This window comes from Danio aesculapii, chromosome 20 (genome assembly GCF_903798145.1).
Source record: "Danio aesculapii chromosome 20, fDanAes4.1, whole genome shotgun sequence".
NCBI classification, from domain to species: Eukaryota; Metazoa; Chordata; class Actinopteri; order Cypriniformes; family Danionidae; genus Danio; species Danio aesculapii.
In genome coordinates this window covers 34020732-34039151 of record NC_079454.1, presented here as the reverse complement: position 1 = coordinate 34039151, position 18420 = coordinate 34020732, and the positions used below count along the sequence as shown (strand labels likewise).

The following is an 18420-nucleotide window of genomic DNA, read 5'->3' as shown; positions in this document are numbered from 1 at the left end:
CTGTCTGTTATTCTTTGATCTTTCTGTTGTTCTTTTTTATTATTATTTTTGGCTTTTCTGTCTTCGTTATTTGTTTCCCTAGTTTTCCTTATTATAATATTTTTCCATGTATTACTTTTTTTTTATTTCTTTCTAGTTCATATCCTCTTTTTTTCCTCTCTTTCTTTCTTTTCTTATTTAATGGTGCTTAAAATGCATTTTGTAAAAGGTTTAGAAGTCTAAAGTCTAAAATGCTCTGAAATATTTTTCCACAGTTGGCTTTTTTTTTTTTTTTTTTTGAGTAAAAGCTCCAATTACTGCAGGGTACAAAATTCTGAGACCCCCTAATGAATTGTTTTTAATTTGCATACTTCTAATTTAGTGCATTTTTTGTTGTTATAAATTATATTTTCAGCTTAGGAAATTCAATGAAAACTTGCATAAAAAACTGAATTTCAGAACATCAGTTTTTAATATTTTAATTCTTTCACATAAAGTCATTTTAATTTAATGACAACGTGTTCATTTTGTTTTCATAAGCACTTTCTAGATTAAAATGCTTATATCACACAAAAGTCATGCAACATTTGAACAGTATTTTAAATAAAATGGTTTAACTTTAAAAGTCTAATTAGGACTTTTAATGCCAGAAACAGAATATCTGAATATTTAAAACTATTTTAAATGTATTTAGTTACTACAAACAAAGTATAAAATACAATAAACATCAAAAAAACCCTAAACCACTTCTGCTGAAATTTAACAGAGATTTTTGTTTGTAAGGTTTATGTAACCAAAGATTGTGCTTTTTTTTTTTTAAATAGATTTTTTTTTATCATTATTTTTTTATACAACAGTTGTAATAAGAGGAGGAAACTGGCTAATTTGGAACTTTCCAGTTTAAAATCAACATTGTATCGATATTCACCTATTGTGACGTGACAAAAGACCACAGTAATGGTCGATGCATTGATGTCTCATAATTGTTCAAGGGACTGCATGTTCTTATTATCCTAAGAGACTTTTACTTCAGTTTTCATGCCAGCAAGCATTGCTTTAAAACTGTGAGCATGTACAGCTGCCACACATTTTCATGGATTGCACATTAGTGTTAATTTTTTCTTTTGTAAAAGTTTCTGTGTGGGATAAAACCTGTCAGACAGCTTCTGTTTATACCACAAAACAAGCTTTAGAAGTAATTAAAGATGCAACAGCGTGTTCAAGTGTATTTTTCTTGCAGAGTACAAATGCAGGTGGTTGTGCGTTTGTGGTCTGGGCATATATGTGGATTTTATGTGGATTTATTTTATTATGTTGCATGCAATTTTGAATTTATGGGAAGCTGTGATGCTTTTAACTCAATAAGAGTACAATGAAGCTGTCTGAGTTGGAAGACACTGCTGTGTTGACTGTTTTTAACTCTCCTCAATCCAATCCGATAGCCACGCCCACTTTGGCACCACTTTTCAGTACTTTTTTTAATTCAGTTGGATTTTGCTTGGTGTACACAGTGATGTGTTTTTTAGATGGAGTTTTAGAATCAAAACGCTCTTCGTCATTATTGGCTTTTTTACAGTCTTTCATGAAAGAAAACATATCTGTTCACACTATATAGGTTAAAAGCATGGTATTTGAGCATTCACTTTCATTGTGTATATTGTGCATATTTTGCCAGCATCTGTACTTGCTGTTTACCAGTTGTGTAATGATCATATGAGATTATTTATATATAATAACTGTTAAAGGCTATTAGTTACTAGTTAATTAGTTACTGTAATTAATAACTAATACAGTTATGGTAACTAATAATCTTAACTTTTCTGATTTTGATTGTAAAGCACTAATCTACACTTTTTGTTTTAAAACAATAATTATTGTGAAGAGTGCAATGCATATAAACTTGTCGTATGCCTGATACAGAATAGTCTAGAAGATTAGTCAGAGAGCGACTGTGGATAGCTGCAGCTTTGTTTTCAAAGGTATCAAAGGTTTTGTGTCAGAATTGTATTTATTTTTTTCATATTTGATGCAGCAGCCATAGCGAGTGTAACGTACAATAAATGGACACTCAGCATACCTGCCAACACTCCCGTTTTTCCTAGGAGTCTCCCGTATTTCAGACCCATCTCCCACCACCCTCCCATTTTGTTATTTCTTCCAGAAAACACCCATAATTTCAACCTGCCCCCGGTCCTGTAACAACCCCGGGGCGCCAACTTTGATAAAGTATACGATCGCTGTGGCCACCCAAAACCCAGGCCATAGTATAGTTACTAACACCACAGTACAGTTACTTACACATTCTCAACTGTGTTATTCTGGTCTCCTGGAATTTTAGAGACAAATGTTGGCAGGCATAACACTCAGTGGCTAGAGAATACCCATAGTACACTGAGATTTTGCACACTGAATGAATTCCCATGTCTGACGACAAGATACTATTGTGTCTAAGTTTAAAAATAATTTATTATTTATTGGTTAAATTAACATTTGTATAAATGATCACTATTTCAGCACTGCATGACACAAAGTACTCAACAACATTGTCAAGGTTTTTATTTTATTTTATTTATACTATTTTTAGCAACCAGCAAAGCAAAGACAAAGCAGCATTCCTTCAGGTGCGCTCATTGCTTGAATTCACTTACTCGATTTGATTCTTTCCTTTAAGTAGACTATATCAGTGGACTAATTTAGGGAATGGTGGATGATAAAGATACGAATGCAGCCTGTATTTCAGTCGGTCAATATTGAAATGTAAAACCAGAATTTTCAAACTAAAACTGAAGACCTCACTCTGTGTTTGTTCTGCAAAATGTGTAAAAGTGTAAAACACACTCTATTGGAGTGTCCTGCTTTTGATGCCTTTTTTATTAAATGAACTCAGTCAAGGAGATATTTTGTAAAGTGTCACCGGGTAAACGTTTTTATAATATATATAATTTTATCATATTTGAACTTGGAAAAATCTTATCTAATTTATGTATTTATTTGTTTGTAATTTATTATATATATTTTTTTAGGAAATAGTTTTTCCATGAAAACAACCTTTGTTGCTAAAGCAATAAATAAAAATATATGTTGATGATTAGGGCTGCATGATTCTGGCTAAAAATAAAGATCACGATTTTCTCACGATTCTGTAAATATGAAATAAAGCTTAATGAGTCGGCTATTATTATTGTTATTTCTCAAACATGGTAAGATAAACAATATAATAATATTAGGTTTATGTGTAGGTCTGCTGTAGGTTAAAATGCTAAATTTTGCATAGACTTGAAACAGTGGACTTGAATAGACTTTAAATTTGTTCAGTTTACTGTGCATTAAAGACCAGATTATATAAGAATATAATTATTCATAATTCTCAAGTTGAATTATTATGTTTGAGACATATGCTTGCAATCTGTCATTGACAATATTATTAGACTATTTTTTCACTGATAAAATGAGACGTTTGTCATTATCAGATTCCCTCTTGCATTATATTTAACATTATATAAGCTAGAGTAATTATACTGACACTGTTACTTATTCTCATGCACGGTACTCTGGGTTTACTATGAAAGAAAAAACATATCAAATGCTTGTCGTGATCATAACTCCAAAATGTGATATGATCATTTAAATCATGTGCACACTTTCGCTTTCACTTTCACTGCAGAGTGCGCTCTTGTCATGGTTGCCATCAAAAAACCACACTTGTAAATCATACTTCCCACACAGCTTCCAAATGATCGCTGTGTGCAATAAACTGAACGTTATTTTAGAACTTTATTACATGTTATTCACAGCCTATGTAGGTTCTGTTCAGTAAAGTAAACTTCATTAGCTGGTGCGGGTGTCATCTCTGGTGAACACACAGCTCACGGTCAGCTCACTTGAGATTTAACAGCCGCTAATACGTCAATACATTAAGATAGACATGATTTTTTTGGGTGAATTATACCTTATAAGTATAGTATGGGACTCTTTCAACACAATTTGGAGGTGTCCATGTTGCTGAGAAATGCATATAAAACAATGTGAAGACTTGTGTGTGACCGCCGTTAATATAACTTTGTAAAAAAAGAAAGAGAAATATTATGTAATTGTCTTTATTAAAAAGAAAAGCATAGAAACTCAGATTGGAAAGATTTCCACCCCTAAAAAATGATGTTAAAATCAAAGTCAGTGAAGCTACTGTACTATGTATGATTCCTCATCCAATAAAGTCACCATTTCAGGTCCATATATGTACAAAACCTACTTTTTCAGATTACTGTAGGTTTTTAATTTAGTTGTATCACTAGTCTCAAACTTTTTGTCCTCACTGTATATGACCAGTATGACAAGCACTATCACTCAGCTGTAGGCACAGGCCGTTTCAAGAAGTGCTGCAGAGCAGGAGAGACATCACTCTGTCAGGACAGAGGTTAAAGCAAGGAGAGAGGGCTGATCTCACAGAGCTTGACATGTGAAGTGAGATGAGGAGGACGGCTGGTGCATGGAAGCAGATTGAAAGTCTAAAAAGAAATCCAGTGCAATAAAAGGGTGTGAGATCGGTTCATCTGAAGGCTGCCTGCATGCTTTGTCCTTAGAGTAAGAGGAAGTATGGCTGAGAACGTTTGCACGCGTGGAGATCAATACTTCTGTACAACTAAAGCCAGGTGTGTGTGTGTGAACAAACATGCTATGTTTGCAATCATTTATTTGTAAGGCAAATACACGAGTTGGTTTTGTCCCTGATTTGGTGTTAAGCAGCTCTGCTTTGTAATTGGAGTGTTGTATTGTGTTGTTAGGAAGGCAGCATTGCTCCGCAGGTGTTTGGCTCTTGTTAACTCCAGTGTCAGGGGTTTCGCTTCCTGCCAGGCAGGAAAAAAAAGCAGCAATCATTTCCTCATGCAGGCATCCACTATTGATTGGCTCCATGCTCTGCCTGTCAACTGGTGGAGGGATGCCAATCGTCAGCTCTTGATATGAACTGTATTGATGGACAGCTGGGGTTTCATTGACTGGGTGTACTTTAGAAATCTTTTTGGTGTTTTTTAGTAAACTAGGCATGGAGCAATAACCATTTTCAAGGTATACCGTGGTTTGGAAAAGTCAAGTTTTTAAAACCGCCAACATTTTTTCTGCTATATCATTCCTACGGTATATGTAAGGTTTTGTTTTAAGTTTTTTTAGGACAACACTATCTCCAGCAGAAAAGATCTCCAAAGACGCCATTTTAAATTGTAATGAAATCAGTGTTTTGAAACTAATGAAGACAGCAGCAGTCAGGGATTTATTTTAATTGTTAACTAATAACCTGACATGTTTACTGTTCCAAAATTTTTAAAATGTTTCTTAAAATAAACTAAGCCGAAAAGAAAATGAATGAATGTTATATATTGGGTTTGTTTGATTGTCTGTTTTCTCTTAGTTTTGTTTTTCTGTTCTGTCTGCTGAAATTAAATAAAAAGATTGGAAAAAACATGGCATGTTTTCAGACATGTCTATATTTATTTTCAGACACCACAATGCTGATGTTTCAGAAAAGCGAATAAATCTACTATTTGTTTGTTAGAACACTAATCGCAGCACATGAAAACATTTGTTATATTTACAAATAACCATCTTCTGAGGAAAAAAAAAAAGTTTCAAATAAATATTTTTATTTGATATTTTTAGAAGATGCAGTCAGACCTAGAATTAAACAAATATTCCCCCTCTCTGTTCCTCATAGGCTGGTTTATGTTTCTCTGTTAGATTGCTGATGGATTGTGATTTGGTTCACACAGGTGGATTGTTCCCTATCTCTGGTGCGTCTTGGAAAAGAGCAGAACATTCCTGGGCTGGAGCTGCTTTGCGATGACCTGGTTACAATGGAGACACTGGTCTACGAGACGTCATGTGACCTGAGTGTCACACTAAAGGAACTGCAGCAGCTCAGTGACATCGACAAGCTCCGCCTCCTCATGAAAAATGTATGTTCTGGGGTGCTTGGTCTCCTTCAACATTTAAACACTTGTTTGCCCGGTGCTCCGGTTTCCCCCACAGTCCAAAGACATGCGGTATAGGTGAATTGAATACAACTAAATTGTCTGTAGTTGTTTTCGTAGGAAAATGAATGAATGAATAGTGTCAGTAGCCACTCTGCAAACTGATTAAATCTCCTGCGTTTCTCTCAGCAGTTATAAATGTAGTATTTTCAGCTCTTTGCTTTGAGTAGCACTAGTGCAACTGATAGATCTTGGAGAGCGCTTGCGGATTTGTGTTTACAGGCCTGCTCTCATTACGACTGCAGTAAGCACATCCAGCGGGCTTGTTTGTATTTAATGCTTTCATTAAAAATGATTTAGTACTCATTTGCTCGTTTAAGGGGAAACGCTGTGAGTGGGTGAATCGCCATCTTAGCATCTGTTTACTAGTGATACTTTGAATGTTTTCTATGGAAACACTCGGTTCAGTCGGAGATGAACATTCTGTCATCCTTTACTCACCCACATAGTGCGCCAGTCCCTGTGGTCGCATAAAAGAAGATTAAAAAAGGTTCAGAAATTATCTGAATGATTTGTTTGTGTAAACATTTTTTAAACCTTTATTTCAGGCTCTATTGTACATCAAAATTGTAAGGGTGAGCACAGCACAAATGTAACATGGGGAGGGTTGTAACACATCACACTTAATTAGCTTCTTTTTTTTTTTTTTTTTTGCAAATACAATTACAGATGCAGGACAAAAATGAATGATGACATGTACATGCATATGTTCTAAACAAAATACAGCAACACTAATTTAAAAAAAAAACACAACATGGTCATCCAAACAAATATGCACAATAAAATCACAAGTGTACATAGATACAATTCTGTTCAAGATGCAGTCAGTTATTGATCTATACCTAGTGGGAAGGAAATCAATATTTTGCTTGCTTAAAAGCACCCCACATTTTATAGAAGTCGCTAGCAGTTTCTTTTCATTTAACGTCTAATTTTCAAATTTAATACAAAAATGGCTTTAATCCACAAAGAAGGTTAAAGAAAATTAAATGTTAAATAAAACTTAAGCATCTAGCTAGAACTGTACCATGCTTAATACAGTAGATCTGACAGTAGTGTATTCTATAAAGAGAATTATTTTAAAAATCTTTTTATTTTTTAATTCAAATTTATGTTAAGTGTTTATTACTGTTTAATGTTTATTTCAGATGAGACAAATCTGTTATTATTTCAATTTCCAGTCAGTAATTGATCTTTTTAAACAGTTCTTTTTAACCCTATGGGGTCTGAGGTGATTTTGGGGCCCCTTAGATGTTTTGACATGCCCTGAAATTAGTGCTTATTTCAGCGACTTATAAAAAAGTAGACGCCTAACAGATTTAAATGGTGTATAACACGTATTTGTGTGACAAATCAACAGACTAATCTTAGCGTCTTTGGCACTGATTAAAAAAAAAGAGATCCTCCCGGGTCCTCAGAGGGTTAATGTTCGTAGCCTATGGAACATATTAACTAGATTGATTTCCGGTTTTGCAGATGGAAAACAAACACTAAAATGCACCCCATATATATTAGAAATGTGCTGTTGTATAATAGTAGTTATGTTGGTATGTATTTGTTTTGTATATCTTAATGTTTTCTTTCTATCCTTTTTGTCCACATTTTTTGAACTGTACTGTAGTTTAACTGTGTATTGCGAAGAGGAGGACGCTTTGTTTGCAGGGTGTTCTGTCAATTCTTTTTTTAAAACATTCTGACTTATTTTAAAAAAGCAATAAGATTAATATTGTATTAGGATTTTTTTTTTGCTTAAACTTTATTTTAAGTACCAATTCACTTTACTGTATATATTAAAACAGGGGTGTCCAAACTCGGTCCTGGAAGGCATGCATTCTGCATATTTTAGTTCCAACAATAATTAAACACACCTGCACATCAAGCTCTTTCTAGGTATACTAGAAACGTCAAGAAGGTGTGTTGAAGGAAATTAGAGCTAAACCATGCAGGACATCGGCCCTCCAGGACTGAGTTTGGACACCCTTGTACTAGAAGCTTATTACCTGCCTATTTTTAAGATATTGGCTGTTTTTTTTTTGTACTTATAAACTACATATTCTGCAAGAATTTATTCTACATCCCTAATCCTACACAAAACCCAGACCAATCTACTTAAGCGGCAAATTGGGAGTTAATTGAGCTCAATATCATAGTTAATGATATAGTGGCAATTTTTCCTGCAGTTTAAATTCTTTTACTTGCCATATCTGGTGATAACTGGGTAATTTTTTGATGCCTGGTTGTAGAAAAAGTCATGAGATAATTTATTTTCAAAAAAGGGGTTCATTTCAAAGTCAAAACAAACAAACAAAACACATCATTATTTAGATAATAATAAACAAATATAAGTTGGACTGGAAAACAAATATAAGTTGGACTGGAAAACAAACAAAACGGCTCAAGGTCAAAAACGGCATTCCCAGTCAGCCACACCTCCAGCCAGTCACCTTCCTATTTATAGACCTTTTGACCTGCAGGGGGCACAAACTCTCTCAAAAAAGGAAAGAAATTAAATAAATAAATACATAAAGAATTCATCAAAAAATAGAAATAGTTCCGTCAAATGGTTTGTTAATAGTGAACATTATACATTGGAATCAAGTGTGACCAAATATTTTAGTCTTTCTCGTTTTTTCATTAGATAATATTACATGACTAATGTTTATGAGAGTTTAACATGTTGCAATGTCTCCCTAGGTGTTAAGGTACTGTTTGTTCTATTTACAGGGCAAATCATCATATTTAATTTCCATTATTTTGTTAAATAATAACCCCCCCCCCCCCCCCCCCCTGCAATTATGAAACAATCCCATTATTTGTTTCAGACAACTGTTAAATTCATTTAAAAGCAATATAATACTCTGAAGCTCATGCGGATTTACACAAACCGACAGAGTCAGAATGTGTCAGGTTGTACTCCATTCTTTAAAAGCCTGTTGTGTTTGGAACTACATGAACTGTTTCTTTCCACCTGCTGTAAGTGTTTTGAGTGAACAGAAGATTCTGTCCTTTGCTGTTGTTGTGCATCATGATTTGATCTTGTGTTTTAGTCCAGCGAGGATCGATACGTGAGGAACTGCTTTCAGTGGATGGTGCCGTTTCTGCACCGCTGTGAAGGACAGCGGGTGGGCTCTGCTTCCAGTCTTCTCAGAGAATACCTGGTGACCCTCGCCAAAGACGATCTCACACTCCCGCTTAAACACTTCCAGCACTCAAAGCCAGATGTAAGGCAAACTACACGCACTTACTCTACATGACTGTTGATGTGGTGAATTGTGGGAGGTAAAAACCATACTATATTTTACTCTTGCAAAAGTGCCAGAGTAAAATCTGCATTGCAATTTGCCAGTAAGTGTAGACATTGAGAACATGATGTGGTTTTTCACAGCGGTATCAAATCTTTAAGTATGTAATTATAGCAGGGTGTCCGCTGGGTCTTAAAAAAAAATATTAAAAGTTGATAAATCAATTTAGAGAAAGTTAAGGCCATGTAAATATATTAAAAAAAATCTTAAATGCTATTTTACTAAGTATGACATTTTGTATCATTTTTGATTATGCAATGTATTGTTGCATGCTACAGTTTGACTGAATTTAATTTGCAAATATTGAGTTGTTGTAGTTTTTGTAGTGATAAGTCCTACTAGATTTGACATCACACTGCTTTGTTTAATGCAGAAACCAAGGCAGTACCATTATTTCTGGTGTTCTATAGGCTCCATCTGTTGGAAGAGACCGAATTAGCATTTGTTCAGTATATGAATAATGTTTTAGTTTGGGTGCAGCAGGTATGTTTTATGTAGGTTAATTTCACAAAAACAGATTGTTTTTACATTACAAAAAAAATATTTAATTGATTTAAATCACTATCTGCCCACACTAATGTTGACCTATATTAAACCTTTGTGTGGATCATGATGAAAGTGCAATTGTTGCCTCAGATTAGTTCAGAGCTGACAACTCTCTGAGTCACTCAATTGACCGTATTCTTACGCTCTTACACCACCCATCCATTTTCTCAAGCAAAAAAAGAATCCCTGTGAAATATTTCTGTTATAATAAAGACAGTTTTAAAGACTTTTTTTCATTATATAAAGATGTAATTCTCTATGTGCAGCCGAACAAACACTGGTGAAATCAATTTAGTTTGATCAAAAACAAACTGACGCAGGTGCACAGAAAACATACTCGCGCATCTCTCGCACTGCTCCTGCTTGGCGCTATACAACAATTCTGTCTGGTTCTCGAATCTGATTGGCTGATAGCCATGCGATATTCTGCAATAACAGCAGTCATACAGCCTCCTCGCCCTTGTGTATTACTCCGCCCACATAAAGTGACAGCAGATCAATAAACTCATTACAGTTTGACAAATATTGCTGCTGTTGGACAACCTAATGTACTTTTGAGGCTTTTTTTGGTAGAGAAAGTAGTTGTTTAGATTGCAATTATGGAGTTTATTTATAGGGAAAGTGCCGATTTTAAATATTTAGAATTTCGGAGATGCAGTGCGTCGGCATCCAGCCTATCATACTGAGCAGAGCAAAGACGGTTGATGTTCTGCCACAAGATGGAAACAGAGACCGCATAATAAGCCCTTAGGGGAGAAAAACTCTGATCATTATAAAAAAACAGAAACAACTGATCATTATAAAACATGTTAGAGACTTTCTAAGTTGATCTCTCTCTTTTGTATGTTGTTGTGCTGTATTTATACCATAGCATTCTGGTAGTGTTTCTGGTAGTGTTTCTTTTTCGGGGTTAATTATTGTGATATTCAGATTGTGACAGAGAAATACTGGGAAACTTTTCTAGGCTAATGGCATTTTCATGCTGTTCAGCCTTAAGATCTTAAAATGTGGGCAAAATAACCTGTTTTGTCATCACTTTAGACATCACCAGAGCTTAATTTGTGCCGGAACAAGCCGGATCCGGCAATTTTTTTTTGTAATAAATAAAGGTGAATTTAATTGAATTGTTCCAGGACCTCACAATTTACAAATTAAGCACTGGTCATCACGCTAAAGAATCATTCAAACACTAGCTCTAAAGTGACTTTTATAAAGTAGCAACGGTTTCTGCTGTTCTGACGTCTGCTGCAGATGTGAATGAATGGCGAAAGAAAGTAGTTCCTCTCTGTGTTTGATTTAATTTTTTTTATACACAATTATGCTGTCAAACTGTTTTATAAATGCAATATCACACGAGTAGCAGTGCGATATGACTGTATATCAGTGGGACATGAAGGCACACCTCCCATTTATAGTTCAGGGTGTTTGCTAAAGCTCTTACATTATATTGCATTAATAAGGAGTTATCACAAGCTTTAGTTGTGCTTTCTTAAAATCAATATTTAGTAACTATACTGCAAGTTAAAATGTTGCCAATGTTACCGGTTGAAACCTAAAGTGGCGATGAGGTCTTAATGTATGGAAAGAATCTCAAAAAAGGTCTTAAAAGGAAAAGTCCTTTGGACAAAAGTGTTTAAACCAAACGACTAAACATAAATGTATTGCATTTTTACTTCTGATTCCTGTATATACCCTGTATAAATACATTTCTGTCCTTAGAATTAACTTTTTGTCCTTAGAAGACATTTTACACTTTTATTTAATTAGTGAGAGATTGATGAGCTCAAAAGAAGCTTTCAGAAATTTGCATCCAATCAATATTACCACACCAAAAAACTTATCATACAAGTGCACGCACAGCAATGATATGATTTACTATTGAAATTCAGTAGTGTGTCACTGCTAATATAGTTGCTTCTTCATGATAAATTGTTTGTGCTTTTCCTCATTTATAAGTCGCTTTGGATGAAAGTGGCCGCTGAATGAATAAACGCTAGTAATTTAACAGCAGAGATGCACTCATATAAGAGGGATGGCGGGAAATGGCTTGTAGGAAGAGCCATTTCAATTCTAAGTCCAAAGCCACAAAAGACCTTCAGACATACACGTACACGCTGTCTCACACCACCATGATAAAAATTTATGGCCTGCTTACACATCTGAGGCATCAGTTTCCCTCACAGGAAATTAATAAAAGTGGTTGGAGAGAAATCAGGCATATGAGAATTGTACATGTGTGTTTATGTTTTGTCTTGTGTTTGTGTGCGTCCATGAATCAGCCTTGCACATTCAATGTTGTGTGAAATGAAATCCAATCCAATTGACACTAAGATGATTTTTAGTGTGCTTGTGTGTGCTTGTGTGTGTGTGTGTGTGTGTGTGTGTGTGTGTGTGAGTGTGAGTGTGTGTGTGTGTGCGTGTGTGTGTTACTGTTGTCTGAGAAGAGGCTGGATGAAATTGCTTTGTGTTAACACCATATGAAGGTCATTTCTATAAAGGTATGTTCTGGTAAATAGGCTTACACACTGTTAGTTGCATCGGAATTGCTCCTTATAGCATTTTGAGAATCTCAACAACATTAAAATACATCAGATATTAGGTTTAGATGATATTTTCTATTTAAAGATCCTCTTAAATGTATTCATTTATTTTTTTAGTATCAGTTTTGTTAATCGTTAGATAATACCAAGACAGAAGACCTTAATGGGGTCGTCCAGAGTATATTTTTGAAGCAAAGCAATTTGTGCTCATGCTTCACTTCAAATCACAATTTTTTTTCATATATTGTACTTTGATTATATACTGCTACTCAGCTAACTTGAAAACGACTGTCATATTTCCTAGTACCTCCAAAAGGCCCGCCCTCAAGAGGCTCTGATTGGTCAGATAACATAATGTGGTGTGATTCGCTGATCAAAGACCAGGAAAAGTGTCACGCCCCTACAAGCATGCACTTTTGTGCTGTCTAAATACTGTCAGTCAGAGTAGCTGTAAGCACTTCTCTTTTTGTGTCATGTCTTTTAGAAGCCCAAATACAGAAACAGAAGAAACTCTGAAATAGTGTTTGGAAGGCATTTTAGCTTTTTCTGTTATAACATTACATCGCCTCTTAACATACCTCTTTGCTGTGCGTGGTGTATGTGCATGGTGAATGCACATAACCTGAAGCGTTTGTGATCTCACTATAGCCCGGATGTATTTTTTTGTTGTCTCCAATCTTCGTTCACTATAGGCTTTGCTAAGCTAGCTCTGTAAAAACCAATGTCTCCCTTTGCATTGAACTTTGAACGTATTCCATTCAGAGATGTTGTTTATGTTCACACAGCTACGTTACACATCAACTAAAGTTTAAAATATGATATCGTAGTGGACCACCCCTTTAAATGCTGTTTGGAAATGAGAGAAAATTACTTTAAACATGTTGTTCTCCTACCAAATTAATTATAGTTACAGTATAGGGTGCTGAAAATCTGACAGATAAGGAAAAAATATGGCACATTATGAGAAAAAAACACTTATATTTAGTAGTTACTTTTCACAATTATTGACTGACTTTATCGTTAAGAAAGTAACTAATTACCAGGGAAATTAACTATTTTGTTATTTCTGAAAGAAGCAAATTGAAACTCATAAATAAATAAAATTCCATATGTTAAATATAGTCAACGAATGAAAATGGACACTAAATAGAATTTTAATGCTACTGTGGTATTTTAATGAAATAGACACCTATCAAATGTAATAAATTATTTTATATGTATCTTGACTATAGATATTATACTATATACTATTGATACTAAGTATCATTACTATAGTGGAACAATAAAACATAATAGATGGTTTAGAATTATTTCTAAACCACTCTTCAGTAAGCTCAGTTACAGCATATTATATATTATAACGCTACATTTCAATAGATAGCAACAGGAACAGCATTATAATAGTGGAAACATAATTTTTTCATTACTTCTTACAGAAAAAACATAACTTTGTAAGTAAAGCATTTATTTATAACAAAGTGTTTCCTGTTACTTGCCCAAGTTGCACATTCATATAAAAAAAAAGGTCCTGAATATCCAAGAAATATCAATAATTAATTTAAGCCAGAAACAGTTACTGTCTTTTTGCTTTGCTTGACAATATAAAGTAGTGTACTACTCGGATTTATAACATATAAGAATTCAAATTAAAATCAATAATTTTTTATGATATCACCAATGCATTTCAGCTTCTCATCAAGTCTTCTGATCAATCGAATGCTCTGTATTGTCTGGCCCCCTAAAAGACACAACTAAAATTGATCACTTATTCACATGATTCTAAGCATTTATGAGTTGAAGTTTGGTTTTGTGTTTGACACATGAACTGGCGCAGTGTGAACACGCACAATCTGTTATATACGGATGTTAATATGGATGTCTAAGTCATATGTGCAAGTCAGCACAGACCTCAAAACATATTGCACCCATTTGAATATTACACTTGGTGATTAATTTTAGAGTGTAGAAATGGTTTGAGAGATTCAGCATTGCTATTATAGACTGTCTGTCATTCGTCAGATGTGCTTTAGACTTTCAGTGCCGTAATATAAACAAAACCCTATTGGTTATTTTTAAGGAGGGGAGGGGCTGCTTGATATGTCACACCCTGTCCTTGTTTAATTTCATATTAAGTTGCACTTCAGTCGAGTTTTATCAATAATTCTGATGACATTATGTGCTTGTTGTACCTGCAGTGTCATCCAAAAATCATTGGCGACTCGGATCAGCTGATGACTGTGGCGTTGGAGTGTATCTACAGCTGTGAGAGAGATGACCAGCTCGCTCTATGCTATGATGTACTCGAATGTCTGCCACAGAGAGGATACGGGTGAGCAAACAACCCTCACACAACTGGGAACAACTTTCATTGATTTAACTTTCACTCAGAATTCTTGTGGTAGCAATCTACACTCTCATTCAGAAGTCTGGCATCAGATTGAGGGGTTTTATGTAAATAATATTATTATTATTACTGCAGAAATTTTTTTTATTTTTAAAACATATTAAAATATCAGTGTATCTGTTTTAATGATATTCTAGCTGCGTCCTATACATTATGCACTATGTTCTTTGCACTTACACACTCAACAGCGTAGTATATGTATGTAGTGTTGTCCCAAATGGAACACTAATGTTTTTTTACTAAGCGGAAATTCAAACCGTTTCCAACCGTTTCCGTTTCCAAAATAGAAGCATAATCTGATGAAGCGTTATCCAGAGGATGATAATGTGTAACACTGCCATAAATAAGGTTAGTGTCGTGATCTCTTGCCTTTCGAGTGCGCATGCGCATTAGCTTTGGCAACCTGAAAATATTCCGATTTTAATTCAGATGTTTAAAAACAAAACTTATGAGGCGGTTGTTGTCTAATTTTATTGGTTATTCTAAATCTGTATTGTAATCGTAAGATTGGCACACAGTTTTGGAGAATTTAATGTTTCCCCATTTAGACAGAATGCCCGAGCATACTGCCCGAGAGGCATTTCGAAGTTGGCCTCCAAGTGAAATGACTTGTCTTAAAGGGACTTTGGTTGAGTGCGTGAAGTGTCCAACATTCCACACTTCATTTTACCGGTTGAATAAGTGCATCATTCGGGTATTCAGTGAGAACACACTACTTACACCATTTATACTACAAAATGGCGTAGAATAGTGCTCAAGTATGCAATTTTGAACACATCTATTGTAATGTTACTCAAAAATAAATAATTAGACTTTATAAATATATTTTTTTCTTAAAGCATAAAAATGATATTAGTGTCAACAAACCTTTGTTTGATTGCAGTGTCATTTTAATAACACAGTTTATTTTATTTATTATTAAAATAAAATGCTATTTTGTTCATTATCATTTTTTAAATGTCTTATTGCATTATCAATCCAATAAGACATCTAATTACATGCATATATTTTGTAAACCTAAAACTTAAAAACATAACTAGTGTACATCTCCAAGTTCCTTGTACTAACTGATTATTTGAATGTTATTATGCTGTATTAAAGACACTTCATAAAGCTATTCCAAGGCAGGAGTTCAAAACCAACTCACAGCTACAACACTTGTTCTGGTGCTGCTGTCACACAAACCCCGTGAAGCGCACACACACAATTAGCACATGTATGCACAGTTGTCAGTAAGCCCCTGATTAGCTCATTATTAGCACAGCGTGTGTCTTTCTGCCTTCAAAGTGTGAACCCTCAGAACCTCTCAGCGTTCCTTATTATATTCCTGCTCTCCTCAGACATCCTGGAGACCGAGAGGCCTGTCACTCGGCCACACGGTTTGATATTAAATAAAAATTTCAGCGCTCTTCTGAATGCAGATGAAGCGTTAGTTCACGTGCACCAGCTAGCACTTAATTCCCTCACAGGGCAACAAAATAACACATTTCCACTGAAATAATGTGATGCGCAAAATTTGTCGTCAGATGTATCCTGAGGGTTCGACATTGTTATGCTGAAATAATTTTGATACATTTCTCATTTTCACTTTCACCTGATTTGTTGTTGGACAATCTCGCTGCACCTTTGCAAGACCCAAATGTGTTTTTTTACACCCCCATTGTAATCCAGGGATCAGTGCTTTAGGGCTTTTCCAGAGCTCTTTCTGTTACCGCTTGCTTCAACTTGAGAGGAGAGAGTGCATTTGTGAAGAGTCTTCAGATATGGGATTGAAAGATGAAGTGGATTATTGAGAATGAAACAAAAATACAAAAATCTTTTTAGCATGATGTCAGATCTTCTCTGGAAATATAGGAATTATGCAATCGTATCAGGTTTGGTTTAGACCTAATAAGTCAGCAAGAAGTTGTGCTTTTTTTTTGAGATTCAGACATCATTTCCATGGCAACCGGACTCTTAAGCAGAATTGCACATGATTTCAGCTCAAGTTCAGATAAAGGGCACAGCTGAAAAACACAAACCTAAAACCTGACAGCATTTGTTTGATTTCATCGGCAGTTCGCTGGCTGTTTAAAGGTCTGCAATGATTTTGCCAAGTATTTGCAACTTAAATATGGGTGATCTTGCTTTTCTGGTTTTGGTTTTTTATATATTTTAAGGATATGTGTGTCCACATGAGTGCCATCAATAGTAAAGGTGGGCATATACGTTGTGAATTCTGATGGTTGATAGATTGTATGTCCGCGTAGACGTCACAAGTGAGTTTATGTGAAAATCAGTCAGACACAATGATATAAACATGAATTTATGACCTGTTGAATTCAGAAGCAATCGCATTCGATTATATGCCAAAACAATTCTGCATCAGAAAAAATTCTGTACACTACCTGACAAAAGTCTTGTTGTCGATCCCAGTTGTAAGTGCAACAAAAAAACTTGACTTCCAGTTGATCGTTTGGAGAAGTGGCAGATGGTAGATATTACTGATGAATCATCTGTTGAACTGCATTCCAATTATCACAAATACTGCAGAAGACCTATTGGAACCCGCATGGACCCAAGATTCAAATCAGTCAAGTCAAGGAAAAGTTTCGGGTTACATTCAGTATAGGGGTGTGCAAGAGATCTGCAAAGTGGATGGCAACATCAACAGCCTGAGGTATCAAGATATTTGTGCTGCCGATTACATTACAAACACACCACAGGAGAGTGCAAATTCTTCAGCAGGATAGCGCTCCTTCTCATACTTCAGCCTCCACATCAAAGTTCCTGAAAGCAAGGAAGGTGAAGGTGCTCCAGGATTGGCCAGCCCAGTCACCAGACATGAACATTCTTGAGCATGTCTGGGGTAAGATGGAAGAGGCATTGAAGATGAATCCAAAGAATCTTGATGAACTCTGAGAGTCCTGCAAGAACGCTTTCTTCCAGATGACTTGATTAATAAGTCATATGAGTCAGTGCAGAGATGTGTGGATGCAGTCCTCCAAGCTCATAGGACTCATATACCAAATTAAATCTTTTCCCCACTGCTCTATGACTTTTATATTCCATACTGTACAGCATTTCTGTCTAAGCAAAGTCAGAGCTTACTAAGTCCTAATTAAATAATAAAAAATTAAGGCATGATTATATTTTATTTTGCTAAAATAAGTGTAATCTAGAGGCCTTTGTCTTTCATATAAGCCACTTCTGATACAACTAGAAGTCAAGTTATGATTTGTTGTTCCTAAAACTTGGATAGGCGACAAGATTTTTGTCAGGTAGTATTGACAGAGGATGTCATTGCTTTTATTGCTTTAAGAGCCACACTTTCTGTCTTTCACTGTCTTTAATCCTGATTGATTAACAGTTTGGGTCTTTCGACTACACACACCTCACAAAAAAAGAACTTCAAAAGTTCCTCTCACATGGTATGAGCCACGACCATACCAGAATTAACAATTTGCACTGGACTTCTCCTGATGGGGGAAAGAAACGTGTACAAATTCATGACAGAAAAAAAGTGTACATGTACACCCACCAATAATGAAAAAAAGCAGTTAACATTGAGTGCATTACATTTAGTCAAAGTATTGTTTAGCCATAAGAATTGGTTTTAAACAAAACCAACACTAAATATTTCAGTG

The 18420-nt window shown here is 35.1% G+C and overlaps 1 protein-coding gene across 1 annotated transcript in view; it reads left to right on the top strand.

Moving 5' to 3' along the window:
• nbas (NBAS subunit of NRZ tethering complex) overlaps window positions 1-18420 on the top strand; it is a 350427-nt gene that overhangs the window by 75716 nt on the left and 256291 nt on the right. Inside the window, 3 exon segments of the mRNA XM_056480954.1 lie at window positions 5742-5927; window positions 9050-9223; window positions 14586-14719. Coding sequence (XP_056336929.1) covers window positions 5742-5927; window positions 9050-9223; window positions 14586-14719 — 494 coding nt within the window.